The sequence below is a fragment of the Pinus tabuliformis genome, chromosome 2_1 (genome assembly GCF_031772625.1).
Source record: "Pinus tabuliformis cultivar Carrire ecotype Pingquan chromosome 2_1, CPIR1, whole genome shotgun sequence".
NCBI lineage: Eukaryota > Viridiplantae > Streptophyta > Pinopsida > Pinales > Pinaceae > Pinus > Pinus tabuliformis.
In genome coordinates, this window is record NC_142299.1 from 517,019,800 (window position 1) to 517,041,007 (window position 21,208).

The 21,208-nt window shown below is 37.7% G+C and overlaps 1 protein-coding gene across 1 annotated transcript in view; it reads left to right on the forward strand.

The window, feature by feature from the left end:
* LOC149201224 (uncharacterized) overlaps nucleotides 1–19,375 on the forward strand; it is a 102,381-nt gene extending 83,006 nt beyond the window's left edge. Inside the window, exons 8-9 of the mRNA XM_089401228.1 lie at nucleotides 18,948–19,046; nucleotides 19,280–19,375. Of these exons, the coding sequence (XP_089257354.1) occupies nucleotides 18,948–19,046; nucleotides 19,280–19,375 (195 nt within the window). The remainder of the gene's footprint in view (nucleotides 1–18,947; nucleotides 19,047–19,279) is intronic.
* The last annotated feature ends 1,833 nt before the right edge of the window (nucleotides 19,376–21,208 follow it).

Genomic DNA, 21,208 nt, shown 5'->3' on the forward strand with positions numbered 1-21,208 from the left:
GCAAATAGGTTGTGTCTTGAGGGTCAAAGCCAAATGTGTACTCTCAATTTGAGGGTTGTAAATGTAAAATCTTATGTATTAGAGGATGGAAAAATAATTAAATCCCCTTATATGTAAATTAAATAATTTTTCTGGCAAAATAAAATTAAATCCTAAGCCATAAAATTAATTAATTAGAGTCAAAATTAAATTGTGTTAAGAAAAATAATTTTCAAAGTGGAAAAATTCGCGGGTCCTAAAGGAATCAATTTTTAAAGGTCTTCCACCAAGGGAATATTGTATATTTCAAGAAAATTTGGACCCTTGGACCTTTGTTGGTTAAGTCAAAGTCAAATTTTTGAGGAAATTAGCTCAAAATAATTAATTTTGAGCTAATAAAAATGGAATTAAATGATAAATTCGAAAATTCCTCAAAAATAAAAAATCAAAGGCCAAGATTAAAAGATCTTGAAGTGTTTATCAATGGCCAAGATTATTTTGACAAGGATCAAAGAAACTAGCCGTTATTTTTCCACTTGGAGGATAAATCTATAAATTAGAGAGTCATTTGAGTCTCTAGCATCTTGATCTCTGGCTAGAAAATTTCTGTTGAAGCAGCTTTGTAACTATTGTCTTGCTGGGAACTATTTTTTCAATCATAATAAAGACTTTGGGGTGCAATTCAAGGTGTTTTTGCTTATTGATTTGTGGTATGTGCTGACTACGGACATCTCTATGTTGTGTTGAATATTGGTAAGATTTGTTTTTTCATTAGATGAAGATAGAACCATACTATTGATAGTTTTGGGCTAATCTTAGGTGGTTTGATTCCCCATGTGATCTAACAAATTATTTTGAGATAAATTCATAGTGCTTGCAGGTACTTCAGTCCTTGTCCTCCAGGTTCACAAACTTGGCTAAGAATCACTATTTCTTGGATTCCAAATATTTATATGGTGGATTAAATCTTCGCTAAGGCTATAGTATACATTGGGGTTTCTAAAGTATTTTTAACCATTCTTCAAATGAAAAAACTCCAGAAAAGTATTTTTCTCAAAATTTTTAAATTTTTTAAGACCCTTGTACATTTGTAGATCTTGTGAATAATTTTGTTGATCTAACTTGTAAATTACTTTTTCTAACTTGGGTTTTGGGGATTTTTAGTATTTTTGTATATATTTGGGTTTTGGGGTTTGAATTTTTGTACAGTATTTGGGGCGATGAAATTTATATTTTTTATATTGGTTATTTGGGTTTCTATTCTAAATTTGTTTCAAGATTGAGGAAGAAATTGGCATTGGAGACCTCAAAAGCTTTAGACGTCTAGGGTTTTCAAGCTATTTTTGTAGGTTGCTTATTTTCAAATTGGGGAAAAAAATCCATTTTCCAAAGGCCTTAACCCTTGCCCAACCTAAAAGTCTAGTGTTTGGGATGTATTTTGCAATCATTAAGAAGGCCATAAGCCCTACAATGGTTAAATCTCATTGCAAACAAGGGTTTCTTCAAAGGATTGACATTTTATCTCTAACAATTTGTTTTGCAACAATTTTGGTTCAAATCTTGTGCTTTCATGTGCCAAGTACATTGGAGAAATTTTGGCAAATTTGGGCAAGTAATCGTCAAGACCTTGGGACTAGGGTTTGACTTTTAAACCCTAGTTTTATCTCTGATTTATTGTAGAACTCGAATCAATAACAATTAAGCTCTAAAATCACATTCTACATGGTTAAAATTGTTTAAAACTACAAAATCTTCATTTTCATAAATTTTGGTCACTTGGGCATCCCAGATCTAGTGTAGATTTAACTTTTATGCTTGCTGAAATTTACTTAATAACTTAAGTTTTCAGATCTGAAATTTCTGGAGCATATATTTAATAAGGGTCTAAAACTTGAAATTTTCAATTTCCGCTAAATTTTTCTATTACTAGGCAATTTTGGCATTGATTGTAATTGCATTAGCTTGCTGATTTGTCAATTATTCATTGCCCTAGTAAATAGATCAGATCTGAAATTTTTTGAATTAGACTTTCTAAAAACCCTAAAAATTGATTTTTTTTTTCAAGTTGGGTTAATTTTACTATTTTTGGGTATTTTGGGCAATGTTTCTGACATCTCTAGCTTGGTGATTTGTGGGTCGATTTACTGCTGTAATAATTTATTACAGGTCTAAACTATTACTGAATACAAGTTCATAAAGTAAGCTAGACACACATATTTACTTCGGCTGGTCATTGGAAAGTTTTGTACTTTATATGTTGGGCAAATTTTATAATCTAGAGTGATTTTCTATCGCTGTCATAACATTAATAAGCGCTGACATTTTCTGAAGTACTACTGCTGATTTAACTATTGAGATCTAACACTTGTATGGTTTATTCTAAGTTTGTAAAATTTCCGGAATTTGGCACCTAAAACACTCCTACATTTAAGCTATAGATTTGATCTTGTGATAATTGGAATCTAATTGGCATCTTTGTCTTTGGTAATCACTCTAAATCTTGGCATCTAAGTTTTCATTTGGCTATCTTGAATGGTGATTAGTTTATCTTAAAGTGGCATTGAATGTTGTTGAAAATTTGACATTTTACATCTTGTGAGAATTTGTTGAAGTTTTGCACTGGTGTCTCTAAAGCAATTTATCTTGTTCAAGATTGTCATCTCATCATTGTTAAGTGCTCCTAATTCACACTAAGCACTTTTTTTTTTAAAGCTGTGGTTCATGGTCACTGAGTGGCCGCTACATCCACGGGAAAATATCGGGGCAGATCCACCCGAAGGGATCTACCCGTCGGCCAATCTTATCAGGCCTAACCCCGAGGGCGTTGAGGAGATTTGACCCCGTGACCTTCCAAACTGGGAAAGTGCTTTAGCAACGGGAACTCGACCATTTGAGCTATCCCTTGGGGCTAATTCACACTAAGTACTTAAGTAACATAAACAATCTTAATTCAAGATAATCTCACTCATAATCTTTTGCATAAGCATCCTAGATCTAGGTTGCATTAAAACTTACCTCCTAGCATAAGCTAGGTTGATATAAATCTAGAGAAACCCTTCTCACCTAGCTTGAGGGGCTTGGAAACTCTTCGGTGGTTAAAACGGTGACCTTGCAGTCGTCAGAGCCACAATCTCTCCAGCGTCGGAGGCATCGAGTGATAGGAACACAACAAAGTATATCGTTAATTAGGCCCTAGCCTGCTTTTTGTTGGCCTCCTTCCCAAAACCTACCTTGGAGCCCAACTTCAAAATAGTTAAGGGAAGACCATACTCAGGCTAAGGATATAATTAAATTAAACCAAGATCACTGCATCTCACATATATCCTAGGACTTGCACATTATATAGGATAGTTAATCATTCAAACAATGGGTGTCCATTCGGTCTCTTAGTTTCAAATTACCATAAGCAAGAATTGTGACTCCATTAAGACACTGGTCTCATACTTAAAATCTAATCTAATCATTAATTTTTCTAAATTTAACCAAGTAACCAGGCCACTCATTCGTGTCTCCCAAACAAGTTGGTTTCCAACTTATTTTCCTTCACTTCATTCCATAGGGACTACCCCCCATAGCTTGCTATTGGGAGACAACTAGAATGGAGTGGGCGGGGATCAGAGTGACAACCGCTGCCCTGAGCGGTTGTCGCGGTGCCTATATAATTTGAGCGACAACAGACCATATCACAAGATGTGAAGATAACCCTATCTAGTAATAGGAAGAATTGTCTGCACGAGTGTGCCCACCAAGAATATGTGCCAAATATAGTAATACCAACCATGAGCATGCAAAAACCATAGATGAGGCCCTCCAAGTATGTCACATGCCTCCCATTAAAATTCTCAACAACCACCTCAAATAAAATAATATATGTGCCAAGTCAAAGAGGCAAGGGCACTTTCCAATGAAGGTGGTCAAAAGATGATGAATGTAGCCCAAATAACCATGCAAATAAAGATGAGAGAGCATCGAGGAGACGTGTGCCCTAGAAAACTGTGTCGTGTAAGTACCTCAACCACATAAAAAGTAATATAATAGTTGAATGTGAAGTGTGGCCTAAAAAGAAGTGCCAAAGTGGCTAGAACTCATTAATATGTTGAAAATTGCAACAAGAAGTGTTGAAAATAACACGAAGAAAATCCTGATTTAATTGTCTTTGAATTAAATTGGGAATACAATTGTAATTCCACATCTCTTGACCAACTTTTATCAATTAACTAAGTTAATTTGACTTAGTTGGCTTTGTTAATTCGAGTTGAGGGTCTAACTTGAGTCATGTAGAGTGTCTCCTACAATATAGGAGCTCTAGTTGAGTTTATTTTGAGTTGTGATTAATTAACTCAGTTTAATTGAGTTAAAGTCAGTAGACTAGTTCCAACTGATGGAGGAACTAGTGGGAGGTCTAGTAGTCTGGTGTTGCCTGCAGTCGAGTGGGGTGTTGCCTGAAGTGCATTGTGGTGCTGCTTGAACTGATCAACCAGTAAACTGATGATTCACTCATAAATAACTCATGCATGTCAGATCTGAGAAAGACTCAGTTGAGATTGGAGTTTAGGGACAATGTACTATCAATTGTATGATCATCCAAATTGTACATGTGGTGCATGTCGTCAGAGGAGTGACCTAAAGGAATTGCGCAATCCAATGGAGGAAAATTCCTATTAAATAGGGGCCTAATTCCTCATTAAACAACGTAAGGAAGTAGGAGCTTTGAAGGCCAAGAAATTGGCTAAGTATTGGCCAAGGTTTGTCTAGGAAGCAATGAAACAGATAGAGATAGTGCAGAGGTTGCTCGGGTTTGAGCAAAGAATTGTAATCTTCTCATATTTTTTGACTAATGCAATATACAGATAGCAGGGGTTTTTTGGTGTGGCTTTCTCGATGAAATCCTTGTGTTATGTGTTGATTGAATTCTTTCTCTTGTATACTTTGTGATTTCGCGATCTTTTAATTGTTTCTGCTGATGAGTAGAGTAGATTCAAGTCTATTGTTTTAGCATATTACAAATAGTAGTTTGAATCTACAAGGAATTTCTACATGGTATCAGAGCAGAAATCACTCTAGAAGAGGAGAATACGAGTTTGTCTTTTGCAGGTGAAATTGAATTTGCAATATCATACTTCAGAGCCAGCAGAATGTTGTTCTACAGATCGAGATTTGAGTATGCCCTTGAGGGTTTGAGGTAGTTCAAACTATATTGCTTGAAAGGACAGGATGGAGGCAGTGTTGGAAGACAATGGGCTTAAGGAATTCATAGACTAAGATATTCCTAAGCCTCCAACAGTTGATGTTCAAGATCTGGCAGAGTGGAGAAAGTGTGTGGCAAAGGCGAGAAGGATTATCCTAAAAGGTGTTCGAGATCATATTGTCTCAAACCTCGATGGTAAGGAGACTCCATATGCGATGTGGAAGGCCTCGACCGACTTGTTTCAAAACAACAGTGACCACAGGACGCTGGCACTGAAGGGCAAGCTCAGAAAAATCAAGATGGAGAAGGCCGACATAATACCAAAGTACTTGACCAACTTCACCCAATGTCGAGATGAGCTTAGAAGTGTTGATGTTACAGTTTCTAGTGGAGTGGGAGCGTTTGTGGTCTGACTTGGTGCAAGAACAGATTCGGCAGAACACCAGAGATGGGATCTCACCTAAAGAAGTGGAAGAGGATTTTGCATTAGTCAGCAAAAAATGAAAGCCAAGGGAAAGAAGTCCCAAGGTAAGGAGGGCAAGAAGAAGGACTTGTCAAACATTAAGTGTTTTCACTGTCACAAGTTAAGGCACTATGCCATGAAATGTCCACAGAAGAAGGCAAGCAAGAATGAGCCTGCCGTAGCAGAAACATGTGAATCTCTAGCTTCATAATTCGAACTTGATTTTACCCTCATTGCATGCATGGCAAGCACTATAATGGGAAGCATGTGGTATCTCGACAACGGTGGCTTGTTCCATATGACGGGTAATAGAGATCTCTTCAGTGACTTGGAGGAGAAAGACCTCAGGCAGAACATTGAGTTTGGAGACGATGAGAGGTATAATGCGACCGATATTGGTACAATTAAGTTTCAGAGGGAGTTTGGCTCCCCTCTTAGACTCACAAATGTGTTGTTTATTACAGGACTAAAGAAGAATCTTGTTTCTGTCGTGTATTGGAAAACCGTGGCTATGATGTAATATTTAGCAAAGGAAACGTTTTTCTTAGTCACATTGCCACATGACAAGTGAAGCAGATTGGTGTGCGAGTCAAGAACCTGGATGCATTTGAGGTACAAGATGCATGCAAAGCAGTGTTGTTAAAATCGTGATATTATCGTATAATCGCGATATTTTCAACAAAAAGATAAAATTGCGCTTAGTACTCGTTTTTTTTTTTAACCCAATTTTTCCGAAAAAAATCACTTTGGGAAAAAATCGTGGGATTTTTTTTTTTTTTTTTTGAGGAGGAGGAGGTGACCCAAGCTACCCCTGTCACATGTAGAGGACGTGGTCTACCTCCTGTAGCTCCTAGTTCTTCAGCTTCTAGAGCACAACAGACTCCATAGTCTGGGCCGCCAACTCCACCGACATCTACATCTAGAGGGGCAAAGGAAATCAGTAGTATTAGGCTTTAGTTATTTGGTTCATTTCATTGTATATGACATTATGACTCATGATATGAGATACATTATTATATTTTTTGTTGATATTTTGAGGTTGAGTTGGGACTCAGGAGTCAGGACTTACTATTCAGGACATGATTCACTGTTATGTGTGATTTTAGCACGAGAAATGATATTAAACATCTGATATATTAGTTCTTTTATCATATTTATGTGTCAATGTATTTATTTTATGTTGTAGATGGTTTAGATATTAAAAAAATTGAAAAACAATGAATATTTTTGTACCAAACGAGTTTTTCCGTTTTTTTCCTTGCGCCGATATTATCCCGATAACGATTAGTGCAACATTGATGCAAAGCCTTCAGGGGCAAGATGAAGGTTAGAGACTTGGTGGTTGAGAGGGAGCATGAATTACCTCTCAACATGCAGGCTCAGAAGCAACCTTAGCAATTTGTGGAGAAACCACAATTGGAGAAGCAAAGAGGAGGTCGAGTGGAGACATCCACTCAGGCAGAGGCCTCCAGTAGGGGGAAATTCGAGCCAAGTGGGCAGAGGGAGCACATGCAACCATACCTCCAGGTGAGAGGTGGGGCGATGTGAAGCAATAGTCCCAAGAGTGCAAAAATTTGGGTAGGGTCCATTGAGGTGTTTTTTGCCTCATGGATCATTACTTTGCTACGGGGGGCCACAATATTCAGTAGCAAGAGGATCAGTGTTGGTCAAATACTGAGTATTGTAGAGCAACGTTGACAACAGAGCAGGAGGTTCAACAACAAAGTCAACAACATAACAATTTTCCTAGAAGACAGTTGCAGACACAGTTGATTCAGTGATTTTGTGTTTTTTTGGATGCTTTTCAGTTGCAGATGTTGTAGTAGCAACAACAACAATGACAAGTGTTGCAAGCAGAACATTCCAAAGGTATTGGATCAAGATAGATGTGAATCCATTTCTTGTTGAGAGGGAGTGTTGAAAATTGCAACAAGAAATGTTGAAAATAACACCAAGAAAATTCTGATTTAATTTTGTCCTTGAATTAAATTGGGAATAAAATTGTAATTCCACATCTCATGACAACTTGTATCAGTTAACTAAGTTAATTTGACTTAGTTAGCTTTGTTAATTCGAGTTGAGGGTCTAACTTGAGTCATGTAGAGCGTCTCCTACATTATAGGAGCCTTGGTTGCATTTATTTTGAGTTGTAATTAATTAATTCAGTTTAACTGAGTTAAAGTCAGTGAAATTAGTTCCAATTGATGGAGAAACTAGTGGGAGGTCTAGTAGTGTGATGCTGCCTGTAGTCGAGTATGGTGTTGCTTGAAGTGCAATGTGGTGCTGCCTGAAGTGATCAACTAGAAAACTGACGATTCACTCATAAATGACTCATGCATGTCAGATTTGAGAAAGACCCGTTGAGATTGGAGTTCGGGGACAATGTACTATCAATTGTATGATCATCCAAATTGTACATGTGGTGCATGTCGTCAGAGAATTGACCTAAAGGAATTGCACAATCCAATGGAGGAAAATTCCTATTAAATAGGGGCCTAATTCCTCATTGAACAACACAAGGAAGTAGGAGCTTGGAAGACTAGGAAATTAGCTAAGTGTTGGCCATGGCTTGTCTAGGAAGCAGTGAGACAGATAGAGATAGTGCAGAGGTTGCTCAAGCTTGAGCAAAGCATTGTAATCTTCTCATATTTTCTGACTAATGCAATATACAGATATTGGGGGTTTTTAGTTGTGGCTTTCCCCAGGAAATCATTGTGTTATGTGTTGATTGAATTCTTTCTCTTGTATGCTTCATGATTTCACGATCGTTTAATTGTTTTCACTGATGAGTAGAGTAGATTCAAGTCTATTGTTTTAGCATATTACAATTAGCAGTTTGAATCTACAAGGAATTTATACACAATATCTATGCGAAAACCATGTGTTGTTTCTAAATACCATCAGGGAATCCCACCAAACCACAAGTACAAGGAGAGAAAGTGTGTGCCAGCTATTCATTGATAAAATAATTATGAATGCTTTGGAAACTGTTTCTAGGAGTGCAAATTTCCATAATAGAGCCTCAAATAACTTCCAAGTAGTACTTACAAGTGTGAACAACTCTCAAGTGAAGTTCGGTGCTCAAGCCATAAACCTCCAAGATAATTAAATGTATTAATTTAACCATTGAATTGCTAAACCAACATTGTGACAACAAAATTTAGCACCCGTAAAGTGTAAGGTCCCAATCACAAAGGTGTTAGTTTTGTGCAACTTAGGATGGTCACCCACTCTCAATTTTGTTGCTCTTCCTCTCTTTTTAGGTTGGCTCTTCTCTAACAAAAGATGGGGGGGATCTTGTTGAGTAGGTTTGCTAAGGCTATGTAGTGGAGGTTTTAGTTGATCTTTGAAGGGTAAGCTCTAACAAGACAAATAGTTGTAGTAGTGGTATGAATTGTTTGAGAATAATAAGCGGGGTGGAAATATTGAAGTTGTTGGTAGATTCAAAAGATCTTCTACATGAGCTTGGCGTCTTAGCATGGAGTAGATGGTTGATTGCCTCTTTAGGTGGTTGCTTGGTGGCAAGGTTGCACGAAACGGGGAAACGGGTACGAGTTTCCGAAACGGGAAGCGATACGAAACGCGACCTCCCCAAATTTTGGAAACGGGGAAACGCGAATATATATATATATATATATATATATATATATATATATATATATATATATATATATATATATATATTAGGAATTTAAGAAATATGTGCAATCATAAAGCATATATGATACATTCTAATTTATTACATTATGATAAAATTGTCAATTGTCAATGCATAGACTATAAGTATCTAAATTTACATCACATTTACTCATGAATAATCACATAATGAAAATAGAAATATCCAAAATCAGCCACGAGAAATTTCTAACTTTTTGTCTCGTGGTTGATTGGGTGTCTCCTCCTACATAGTCGAATGACCTTAGTGCTCTTGATTAAATACAAGTTTCATACCCTAGTACCCTACATTCTCTTGATTATTGGGAGTCTCCCCTGCATAGAGGGCTTTGTTCTCTCGATTAAATACAAGTTCCATACCCTAGTACATGATAAAATCCAATGGAAACATTGAAATCCCCCCAATCCTGAAATCCTGAAAAACAGATAAGTCTGCTGGATTTTGAGTAAGATCTAAAATTCTACTTTCTCCATATGAAATCCAATGACGGCGAAACCACTCTCAAACATCCTGAGTCATTTCATGGTAATGTTAAAAATTTAAGTAAAAGGATGAAAATGAAAAATAAAGGAGAATATCACTTTTACTTTAAGAATTTAACATTACCATGAACTGCATATCAACACTAGGGCAAACAAATGTAAGAGATCTACATTAGAAAAAAAAAATTAAAAAACAAATGTTTTTTTGGGGGAAACGTGGCCCGTACGGCCTGGAAACGCGTTTCCGGCCGTACGGCCACGTTTCCATTTCGGGAAACGTGGCCGTACGGCCGGAAACGCGTTTCCAGGCCGTACGGTACGGGGAAACGCGTTTCGTTTCGTTTCCCCTGGCGAAACGCCCCCTAGGGCCACGTTTCCTGCAACTTAGCTTGGTGGATTAAGTGATTTATGACTTTTTTCCTAAGTCTAACTTAGGAAAAGTACAATAATTAAAATCAATTAATTATTGTGGACTGTTAAGGTCCAAGTAGATATTGGACTTGGTTCATTCAAATATATGTGGTCCTATGTCAGTAGAATCAATCACTGGGTCTTGTTACTTTTGACATTCATATATGACTATTCCAGGAAGACATGGATATACTTCCTGAAGGCTAAGTGTGAGGTCTTTCATTGGTTTGAAGATTTGAATGCTCTTGTGGAGAACTTGATCGGGAAGAAGATTAAGGGACTAAGATATGTAAATTTCAATTTCAATAATACAAACTAACAGGAAGACAAACAACAGTTGTTTGTGTTTTGCTGTGGACAACAATGCCCGTATTAAGGCCTACAATACAAACTCAAAGCAATAGAATTGAAACAACAACACGATTACCTCATGAAAGCTCCAACCAAAGTGCACAAGTCGCACCTTCGTAAGCCTCAAAAAGCTTCTTTTATTAACCAAAGATAGAACAATTACAAAGCAGCAGCAATTCGCCAAGCTCTCAAGCTTCTGTCTTAGCTTGCACAAGAGGCAAGCATTACAATTTATGAGAAAATGGGTGAAGATCTCAAGAATTTGATGATCCCAATGTCGAAATGAATTCCCAAGTGTCGAGGGAGATCCCAAGGCAACAATACTCTGATCCTAAGAGGGACATGAGTTCTCAAAGAGGCAATGCGTACTAGGAGATGAGCTGTGTATGAGCCCAAGTGGCATTGCATGTGGGATCATTGGGGCCATGCGTTGAGGGAGTGGGAGTGGCCTTGCCACATGCCCCCCTCAAGTCACCTTCAACTCACACTTTTCTATGGGCCAACTCAGCTTGATTAATGACCTCAATTTTTCCTCTCAACTAGTCTTCTAGACGTAACGACGGACGAGTTAGACGAGTCGTGCAAGGACGCCTAAGGGGAACGACCAAGGGTGTCAGGCAAAAGTAACCAAGGGCAAGTTAGCTATGCGACAGGCTCCGCACGAGGGCGGGTGTCGTGCGAATGGAACATATGCTACAGTGAAACGAAGGTAAGTCGTACACGACAAGACTTATCGACCGAACGATACATTGGGTGTTGGCGTGAAGTGCAAGGCACACAAGGAATTTGTAAGATACTTCTCTAGAAGTAACTTAAATTTCCCAACAAATGACTGAGTTTTTAATGAAGACTTCAATGAGAGTTTTCGTCAAACAGTTTGTTAGCATATTACTGTAGGTGTAGTTTTTGTAATTTGTTCAACATAAGATATATATAGTGCCAAACAAAGCTCATAAAAACATTTTAAATCACCTACACACCATTCTTAAAACACCCCAAAGATATATAAACACTGTTACATGCAAATAAAGTGATATATCTTAGATTTAATAGCCGATATAAAGTCTGTACATAACAAAAAGGTAAGGAACTTGAGTTTGCTTCAACTGTTTCATATCTGTTGCCTTTAGTAATGATAATGATGGCGACCCTTTCAACCTTCAGGCCATAAATCAGTATGCAGTAGTAATATTTCCAACATGGAAACTTGGCCTTGAATGGCTGTAGAATATGGTGGCACGTACAACAAACAAAATGAGGATTTGTCCCTTAACTAAGAACTGTTCAACTCCTTTTCCTCCATGAATATACTCCACCAGTGTAGGAGGAGTTACACAGTCCCTATCAGCAATGAAACTCGGTCTATTTAGTCCAACTCGACCCCAATATAATGAATATTCAACCAGCAGCCCACACTGTGATACTCTTCCCTTTGAATAATTGAACTCGACCTCTTTTGGTGATGGGATTCAACCTGTTTTTCCATCAAGTTCATGGTTCTTTCAAGCTCTGGAACTCAACACTCTAATATGGCATAACTTGGCCTCTTTAAGGGAGCTCTACCATCTGGTTTTATCACCAACTCGTCCCTCCAAAAGTATACTCTCAGCCTGCAAGTAGATATATGGAAAACCAGATATTAGAAGGTAAATTCAACTGATAACACTGTTACCTCATTTATCTTCCTCAAATCTTCTTTTCCAGTGAAGCAAAATGGTGAAATCTGAGTGATTTCGCTGTCCAAATAGCTAGGGTGTATTGCATCAACACCGAAACTAGCAATCTGCAAGTAGGGTTTCCAAAACCCTAGACTCTTCTGCAAGAGTTTTCCAAAAAATCTTTTTCTGAAATGGAAAATGACTTGAATGAGGAGTGTTAAATTTTTAGGGCATCAGCGTAGAAATAATTTTTCTTCATTATTATAACAACTTCCAATGATAAGTTAGCATTAAATCCATATGACATTTATTCAAGAATCCTCAAGCAGTTATACAAAAGAAAAATATCAACCATTAAACAAGATAGAGCAGTAAAAAATAACCATGAGACAAGAGACACAGAAATTAGGCTCGAGGCCAGGCAAAACCCACAAGGGGAAAACCTAGAAAATTCTTTCCTTATGTGAGAGAGAGAGAGAGAGAGAGAGAGAGGGAGAGAGTTCTAGATTCATCAATACATCAGAGGTAACAATTGCAAAATTATAGCCAAACCAGTAACCAGGGACAAGAGAGATACCAAGTAAAGTGTCAATCCTTTCTTCAGATTTCGGCCGTCTTCTTTTGCTCCCAAGTTCGCTAGATCAAAGATAACCAAGAGACAATTGATGTGTGCAAATGAGGAGAGATGATCTCCTTTATATAGATTTCATAGGGGGTCGAATCTGTGTCTCTTAGGGGCCCAACCAACTTAAATAATAATGAGGATGACTTGAATATTTTACTAGGCAAAATTCAAAATTTAAATTTTCCATTTCTTTACATGATGAAAATATCGATTATGGCTACCATATTCTCCAACACTCCCTCTTAGCTAGGGAGGTACTTTTTATTCTCTCTCAAGATTGATCTCCTTGACCAATCCAAAGGTCTCCCCGTGCACAACCTAAGGGAGAGATCACATGTACATGTCTCTCTCTTAATCAAGATCATTCTCCCTGACCAATCCATAGGTCTCCCAATGCACAGCTTAAGGGAGAGATCATCAATTTCATCATAAGGAAAGATACATAGAATCCAATCACTCAATGAGGCCAAACCAATCATATGCACAGGGTACATCTCGCCAACCACAAACAAGTTATCTTGACCCACAGTCTAAGGGAGGAATCCCTATCTCCCTGACCAAAAACAAGGTCTCTCGACCTACAACCTAAGGGAGGAAACTCATCCTTCCCGACTAAACCATAGGTTTCCTGACCGCAACTTAAGGGTGGGAACTCAAGATTAATCTGCCTGACCAAACCACAAGTCTCCTGGTTAACACCTAAGGGAGAGATCACTTCAGGAATCAACCTCCTCGACTAGACTCATTGGTATCCCGGCTCATAGCCTAAGGGAGAGACGATCTTCTCGACCAATCCATAGGTATCTAGACACACAGCCTAAGGAAGATTTATGATGCTATCAATCAATGGTTTGTCTCCAACGAGATTCTTAGCCATTCACATAATCATCATCAACCAACTCAACAATGAAAAAGTAGACATGGCGGACTTCAAAACTTTATGAACCATTCCAGTAGACAACAATGTCCAACTATTCATTCATCTTTAGCTGGGGCTTCTCACTACAAACATCAACAACCATAGTTGAATCTAACAAACAACAAGTGGTTTCTCACAGAAGCAAACATTAACGACTTGCTTATCAATAGAAAAGCGTGTCATAGTCAAATCCAACACACAATAAGTGGCTTCTCACAAAACCAAACATCAACAACTTGCTTGTCAAAAAAAAGATCAAATAGATTAGCAACCAACTTCACAAATCAGCTATATTTCCAGCTTCAATTGTGCTACATGCAACAAGTCCATCCATGTCATGGTACCCATAATACATCTAGTCTAGATGGATTCAACAATTCCATGCATCAGGTTGTTCAACGAGCCAACCAGAGGGGTTCATCAAATCAACAACAAAGTCTTGCAAGTTCTTTAAATTTTTCTCAAGCAAGTGTCCATGGACTCACAACCCATTATGCTACAACCTCAACAAGGATTTTTATGTGGCTCATACCATACGTTGTTAAATTTAGGAAACAATGGTATGTTCTATGCTTTAGAGCAATTTTACTTCAATTTCTCTATCCATATCCAGATTAGCAATCGCATCAACATGATAGTAAAATGCAGATATAACATAAACATAAACGGTAGAAGACAAGAGGACACAAGATGTGGCTCCAACAAGGGACAAACCCCAATGTGGGGAAACCCTTGATCAATTCTTCTTATATATTCTTCAATAGTTCAACAAAGAAAGAGAGATAGAGTATAATGATGGGGTACAACTCAACAATAGTGTTGCATGGTGCAGCTCAGTGATGATGGACATGGTATGATGGTGCAACATGGTGCAACACTGTGATATGTATAGTAAGGTGATGGAGTCACCTGAGTCCATATCAACTACCTCAAGTGACATCTTCTTAGAGAAGATCTATGCTCTTATCTTGTCAAGTCAAAGTGTTGACTTCTAATGTATATGCACTATCTCTCTCTCTCTTAGCTGAACTATTGAAGAACATATAGGAAGAATTGATCAAGGGTTTCCCCACATTGGGGTTTGTCCCTTGCTAGCGCCACATCTTGTGTCCTCTTGTCTTGGCTTGTCTTCTGCGATTTATGTTTATGTTCTATCTTCATTTTACTATCATGCTAAATGTGATTGCTAATTTGGAATTGATATTAAGCTAATATGGAAAATTGAAGTAAATTTTCTATAAGCATAGAACTTACCTAAAATTAACAAAAATCCAATGCGGGAAAACCAGTGCAGCAACTCTGATGGTTTTATTATTATGCAGGAGAAAATCTAAGTACAATTCTAGGATGCTCAACTAGCAATCCAATATAGAGAGAATACTGAACAAAGCACTGGTGAAATGATCTCACCCTGTCGTTGGAGAATCAGTGATTGATCTTGTTGATTTGGAGGCTTTGTGTCAACCCTCTGCGTGGCCTTTGCACAGAACTTCTGACAGTTTCTGCGTCACCCCTCCTGGGTATTACGTTGTACCTCTTCTGGATCCTCTGCTAGCTGAGAAAATCGACCTTCTGCCTCCCAAACTCACATCCGGCTTTCGACAACTGAAATTCGACTTCCCTTAGCAGGAAACTCGACTTCCCCTCAAGGACTGTGTTGCCTCTGTGTCAGCACTGCGTGGGCCAACGTCAACCTTCCTCTGGACGTCTTTTTATTCTCCCTCTGCCTCGTACTCTTCGGAAATTCCTTCTTCTGGATTCTCATTGCCCCTCTGTTGTAGGAAATCTCCTCAATCAGTTTTCTTCCTGAGAACTTCTCACTTTAGAAAAATCGATTTCCTTGATCTCTTAGTGTATTTTCCAAATGACCCTCAAGCCCCTTCTTATATCTTCCTGTTGGACAACCAACAGCCTAGATTAAATCATAATCAAAGGCTCAGATTGTTTTGTCTTGATTCGTGTGTTTTTCTAGAAGTTTCACCCCTGATTAGATTAATAGCCATTAATATTTTAATTTTCCTAAGTTTAGACTTAGGGATCCCATTATAAATATTTATTATTTTAATAAAATCACTTCTGGGTGGAATTTCCCAAAATGCTTTCTGGGTTCTTAGGAATACATATGTCCAAGCCTCTCTGCAAGATTTGAGGCTTAGAGCACATCCGATGCTACCCCAAATCAACATGAGTCGAGTGACCTCTTTGGAGGATGCACTCTTTTCTTGGATAGATCATTGTGAAGCTCGGATGAATGCACGATAAACTAAGTAAGGGCACTTGTTTTGTCTTCTTTATTATCTCCTTTTGACAAACCTTTCTTCAATGTCTTTGAGGAAGGAGCAAGTGGGCTCCTTGCCTTATCTCATCCTTGAAGATTGAGAACATTGATTCGAAACCTGGGGACAATGATTGTGCTTACCTTAGTTCTTTGAATCTTGATCTAATCCACTTTCTCTAAGTGTGTTAATCCTTGACTCCTAGTCCTCTCCCTCTGTGGCACTAGTCCTCTCCCTAGTATCCATTCGCCCCAAGCTGATTATTAGGGTTTAGTAACAACAAAATCTTCTGTTTTAATTTTTTATTACATTGGATGTTATTGCCCTATGGTTATAAATTGAATTGAGACATTTGCAAACCTAAATTATCATTTAAATTGCATTTTTAGTCTTTTTTTTAGGGTTGACATCTTTGGTCTAAGTCACTAGACACGTGGATACGGGACGCACAAGACACACAAATACGAGAGTCAGACGCGGGACAAAGAGACCCTCCGACACATGACACATTATCTATATATATATATATATTAAAAAAATAGATATTACACAAATTCTCATGATAAGACAAATTCAAGCATACTTTTACATTGTAACATTATGCATAAAACCATGATTCATCAATGATACAAGTTTACAACTAGCTCTTGCTACTACATCAATGACGAATACAATAAATTGACATTGGACATACACAAAAAATTAATTGTAAACTGCAGTGTTCTCATTAAGTCGTCAAAATCAAAATATATTACATAGGCACTGATACCTAAGGACTGCGTACTAGGTATGCCAATGGAAAATAGAAAATACAAAACAAGGTAGACACTAGAACCTGGAACCATATAATTGGAAGGAAGAATCTCATAGGCTGCTGCCAACAGGCTATAGGCTATGCCTATAGCTCATCAACATCAAAATCAACATCAGTACCACCATTGCTCTTTTCTGCATCCTCCTCTGCGTCCAATGTAATCTATGCATCTGTTGGTGTGGAGGATGATCCCTCAAGAGTATCACCATCATCAAAAAGGACATGCTCTAGCACTGGCTCATTAAGATCCAAGTTGGCCAATGCCAACTCAACACTGGTGTCTAAACCCTTATCATGAAGAAACACATCCCACATCTTTGTCTTTCCCTTCAACCACTCCTTCCTTTGCCTGTAAATAAGATGAAGGTTGGTGTGCACATACACCATTGTCTCTGCCCTGGACTGGCAGACTGATGAAATTGAAAGAGGCGTTACCAATGGGGACACTCGTCCACTTCTTTTACCCCTTCCCTGCTGCCCTTGATTGAGCTATGAATGATGTAAAAATAAAGAAAAAATGCACTACTGTAAGTCTGTACATGAAAACAAAATGGACAAGTAGACTGTTGTAGCAAAACTTGAAAAAACTGTAAGGGAAATCCACTTTCTTGTAGCTTGAATCACCTCCAAAATACTCTTATTTCCTTTGCTGGTTGATCCCATAGTCCCACAACACCCAAACAACGAATGCATATGGAGAAATGCAAGCCGAATTATGGCTTTTATCAAGCCCATGGGTTGCTATTCGGCGGACACGTGTCTGAAAATCGTGATTTTCTCTGGGCACGAATCATACTCGTTCTTTAAGCACAGAAAATTGTTGTAAGTAATTGTCTTATTTACTCTTATTGTAGCCTTTTAATTTTCATTTTATTATCATAGTTTCCAAGGCTAGTTTTGCTGCTGTTTCAATTTGTGTTTTTTGACGCTAGTTTACTTCAGCCAACTGTAATCTCTTGATTGTGTGTGTTTGTGGACCACCATTGAGCCTATATATGTTAATCTAAGCTCCCGGAAGAGCCATAGGACTCTTTGAACTCAAATACGGAAATTACCTTTAAAATCCATCTAAAACCCTAATTGCATAATATCATCTCTTAGTGGTAATCATTGTAGAATCCTTAGGGAGCTCTTAGCTTAGCTTACGTGGGTTATTTGATCCCTATGATCTACTTGGGAAGGCTCCCTTGTGTTGTGTTGTGCCCATCACTAAAATGTGGGGAGATATTGCTCAGGTGACACTGGTTACTCTCTCTTTGTTACTCATTGTCCTGGTCTCTTGTTGAGGCTTTTCAATAGGGTGCAAGATATTGCTATAACATAGAGAACCATGGGAATGCATAAGTTTCCCACTGTCTGTTGGAAAAAGTGAAGGGTGCACTTTATGGGTTTTTTTGGCATATTTATAATTATGGATGCTAACTTCATTCAAATAATTGAGAGTTGCTAAAGGCTTATGCTTTTGTTTAAGAAGGGTGGTGTTTCAAGATGTGTATAAAACTAAATAAGCATTTCATGTAACATTTGAAGGGTTTATATTAGTGCTATTGAAGTTATATGGGCCATCAATCTGAGTGATATTGATGTTTTTCCATAGATTTGGCAATTTTGAATCACATTTGAGGCACAAAGATGATTATATAAGTCTTTTACTAGTGAAAAAATTGTTTCAATTATTCTTTGGAGTAAAATTGTTTGTCTCTACAATGGCAGTATGCAAGATTATTGGCTATAGCCTATAGCTTTGTTAGATATTGAAGTTTCTCTGTAGATTAGGCACTTGTTAAATCACATTTCAGACATGGATATGCTTATATAAATGTTTTAGTATTTCTGAAAATTTTCATGTATTTTTTGTTAAGAATTTCAAGTGCAGGTCTGAATTCATAACAGCCTATTAAACTAAAGAAAGGTTATTAAGGATCTTTGTTGTCATTTCTATACTATGTTTTCCTTGATATATTCTGTGAAGGATATACATTATCTTGATCCGTTGTGGAAGATAAATGCCTAAAACTAAGGGATTGGTTCAGTAGTTCTCTCGAAACTGAATACTTCTATGTTTGGACTGCTGAAATAAGAGTACTGTCTAATTGTATTTGCAGGAAAAAGAACTTGAGCATTTGAAAATGGAGGAGGCCAATTGGGATGATAATAAAAGGCGTGAAAGTTGCATGTTAATAGGAGAAAATTGCAAGTATAAGGTTAGAGATCTTTCTGTATGTATGCATATTCTTAAGGAAATGCTTCTTATACTACAATGTGATAAAATATAACTTAATGGAGATGTTTTCATGCTTAAATTAAGGGAAATGTCGGCTTTCAAACAGTTATCAGTCAAGGTGGCTGGTACAGTAGGTTTTTAATGATATTTATGCGTTCAGAATAGGTGTAACTGTTTCACACCACAATTTAATTATGGTCGTTCACTTCTCAGGAATTAAGACTGGAAGACCAACTTAGTCAGAGAAGGGAAGACTGGAGAGATCTACAAAAACTGGATGATATGTTTAAGAGGTGCAATTTGAAATGACTATTTTTTAAAGAAATTAATTATTTTCTTGATAAAGAACCGAGTTTTGCTTGGATAAGTTGGGCATGTCTCTTTGCACCTTGAACTTCTGTCTGCAACAATATTAAAGAGCATAAACACATTTCATGCCTACTGGCATGTTCACTTTGACATGTATAGAAGGCTATTACTTTACAAATAACCATTTTCTGATAGATTAAACTTCTGGTCTGAATGAAAATTTCCTTTGCTTTGATTGTATTAGCATGACATCAGTTTGAGATTGGATTATTATTTTCAAATTGTTTTTATATTTTTGTTATAAGTGAATTTACAAATCAATTGATCCATGTGTTAGATTTTGGGTTAGTTTGAAAGTATTTTCAACTTGCTAGGAGAGTGCTATGCCTCTTATCCCCTTCCTGATGCTTCATGGACATATTGATGGTTCAGTTTGGGTGGATGCTTGTCCTTCGATAGAGTGCTAGCATGGTGCTCTAATAACTAACTGGGTGCACGAAATGGGAGAATCAATTCTTGATTCAGGGATGTACCTACCTAAGTGGAGGAATGTTTGGTAGTTGGAGGAGAGAATTTAGCCTTGGAAACTTGGGACCATGTGATATATACCCTCGAAGATGGAAAATTGACTTGAGATGCTTGGGTTGAGGAGTAAACTTCGTTGAAGATGGTAATGGATCCAGAAAAATGTTGAGGAGCACTGGAACTTAGTAACCACATTGGCACGCATGAAGGCAGCATGCTGAAAAGTGTAACTAGGTTCGGTCTTCATAATGACATGTAATTAGTATTTTATGTAATGTGATGTAAAGAAGAAAAATAAATTTATTGTATTGCTTGCTTCATGGGTTTCATGAGCAAGAGATTTTATTTTTGAGTCAAGACTTCCATTGAGAGTCTTTAGGAATTATTTGTCATCTTGTCATAAAAGGATAGAGTCATTGTCATGTAATGAAGTCATATTACACTTTGTAAATGGTCAAATTTGTCTATGTAAAGTATCCTCCAAGACCTTGTCACTTATCCTCTTCAAGTCGGCCTAAATGATGGAAGAAACTTTTAGAAGAAGTCAGCTTAAAGGACATGAGGAAAGGTGTATATTTAAGCCACACTCGGCCTCACTTAGAGGAAGCAACTCGACTTGTATTCGATTAAGAAGTGCGAAGAAGAGGCTAACAAGAGAAGTGCGAAAAGGGTTTTCTTCTGGGGCAGCGAAGAAGAAGGAGGTTTCTTCTGGGGTCAACAAAGAGGAGAGTTTCTTCTCGGCAAGCGAAGGAGAATTTTCTTTTGGGATAACGAAGAAGGTATTCTTCTGGATACTTGTTCTGGGTAACCGAGATGGAGATCTAGAGACCGAGATTCTCTAGAGGAAGCTATTGAAATCATAGAGACCGAGTTTCTCTAAGAGAAGTCGAGAAGAAGTAGTGTGAAGGATAGAGACGAATTTTCTCTAGAAGGAGTCAAGGAGAGCAGTTCCAGATAAAAAAGAAAGTTGTGGAAGGGAAGAGGCAGAGCATCAAGGTTAGTGACAAGGTTCTTGGGAGGATACTATCATGGTCTTGGTACTCGTCAATTGAAGATCTAGAAGAGGAATTTTGATCGGGTTTTCCTCTCAAGAGGTGAGAGGTTTTCGCCCTAGCTGACAAGCCTACATACTATGTTAGTTGTCTTTTATTGTGCATATTGGTAATTGTCTTGATGAAAAGAACACAATAATAACATAACAAAGTAAAGACTATAAGCTAAGAAGTAAAAAGTATATCACAAGCAAATATCGAGCAAAGAAATCTTTTAAGTATTCATACCCTATATTTCTCAACATTGTATCAAAGC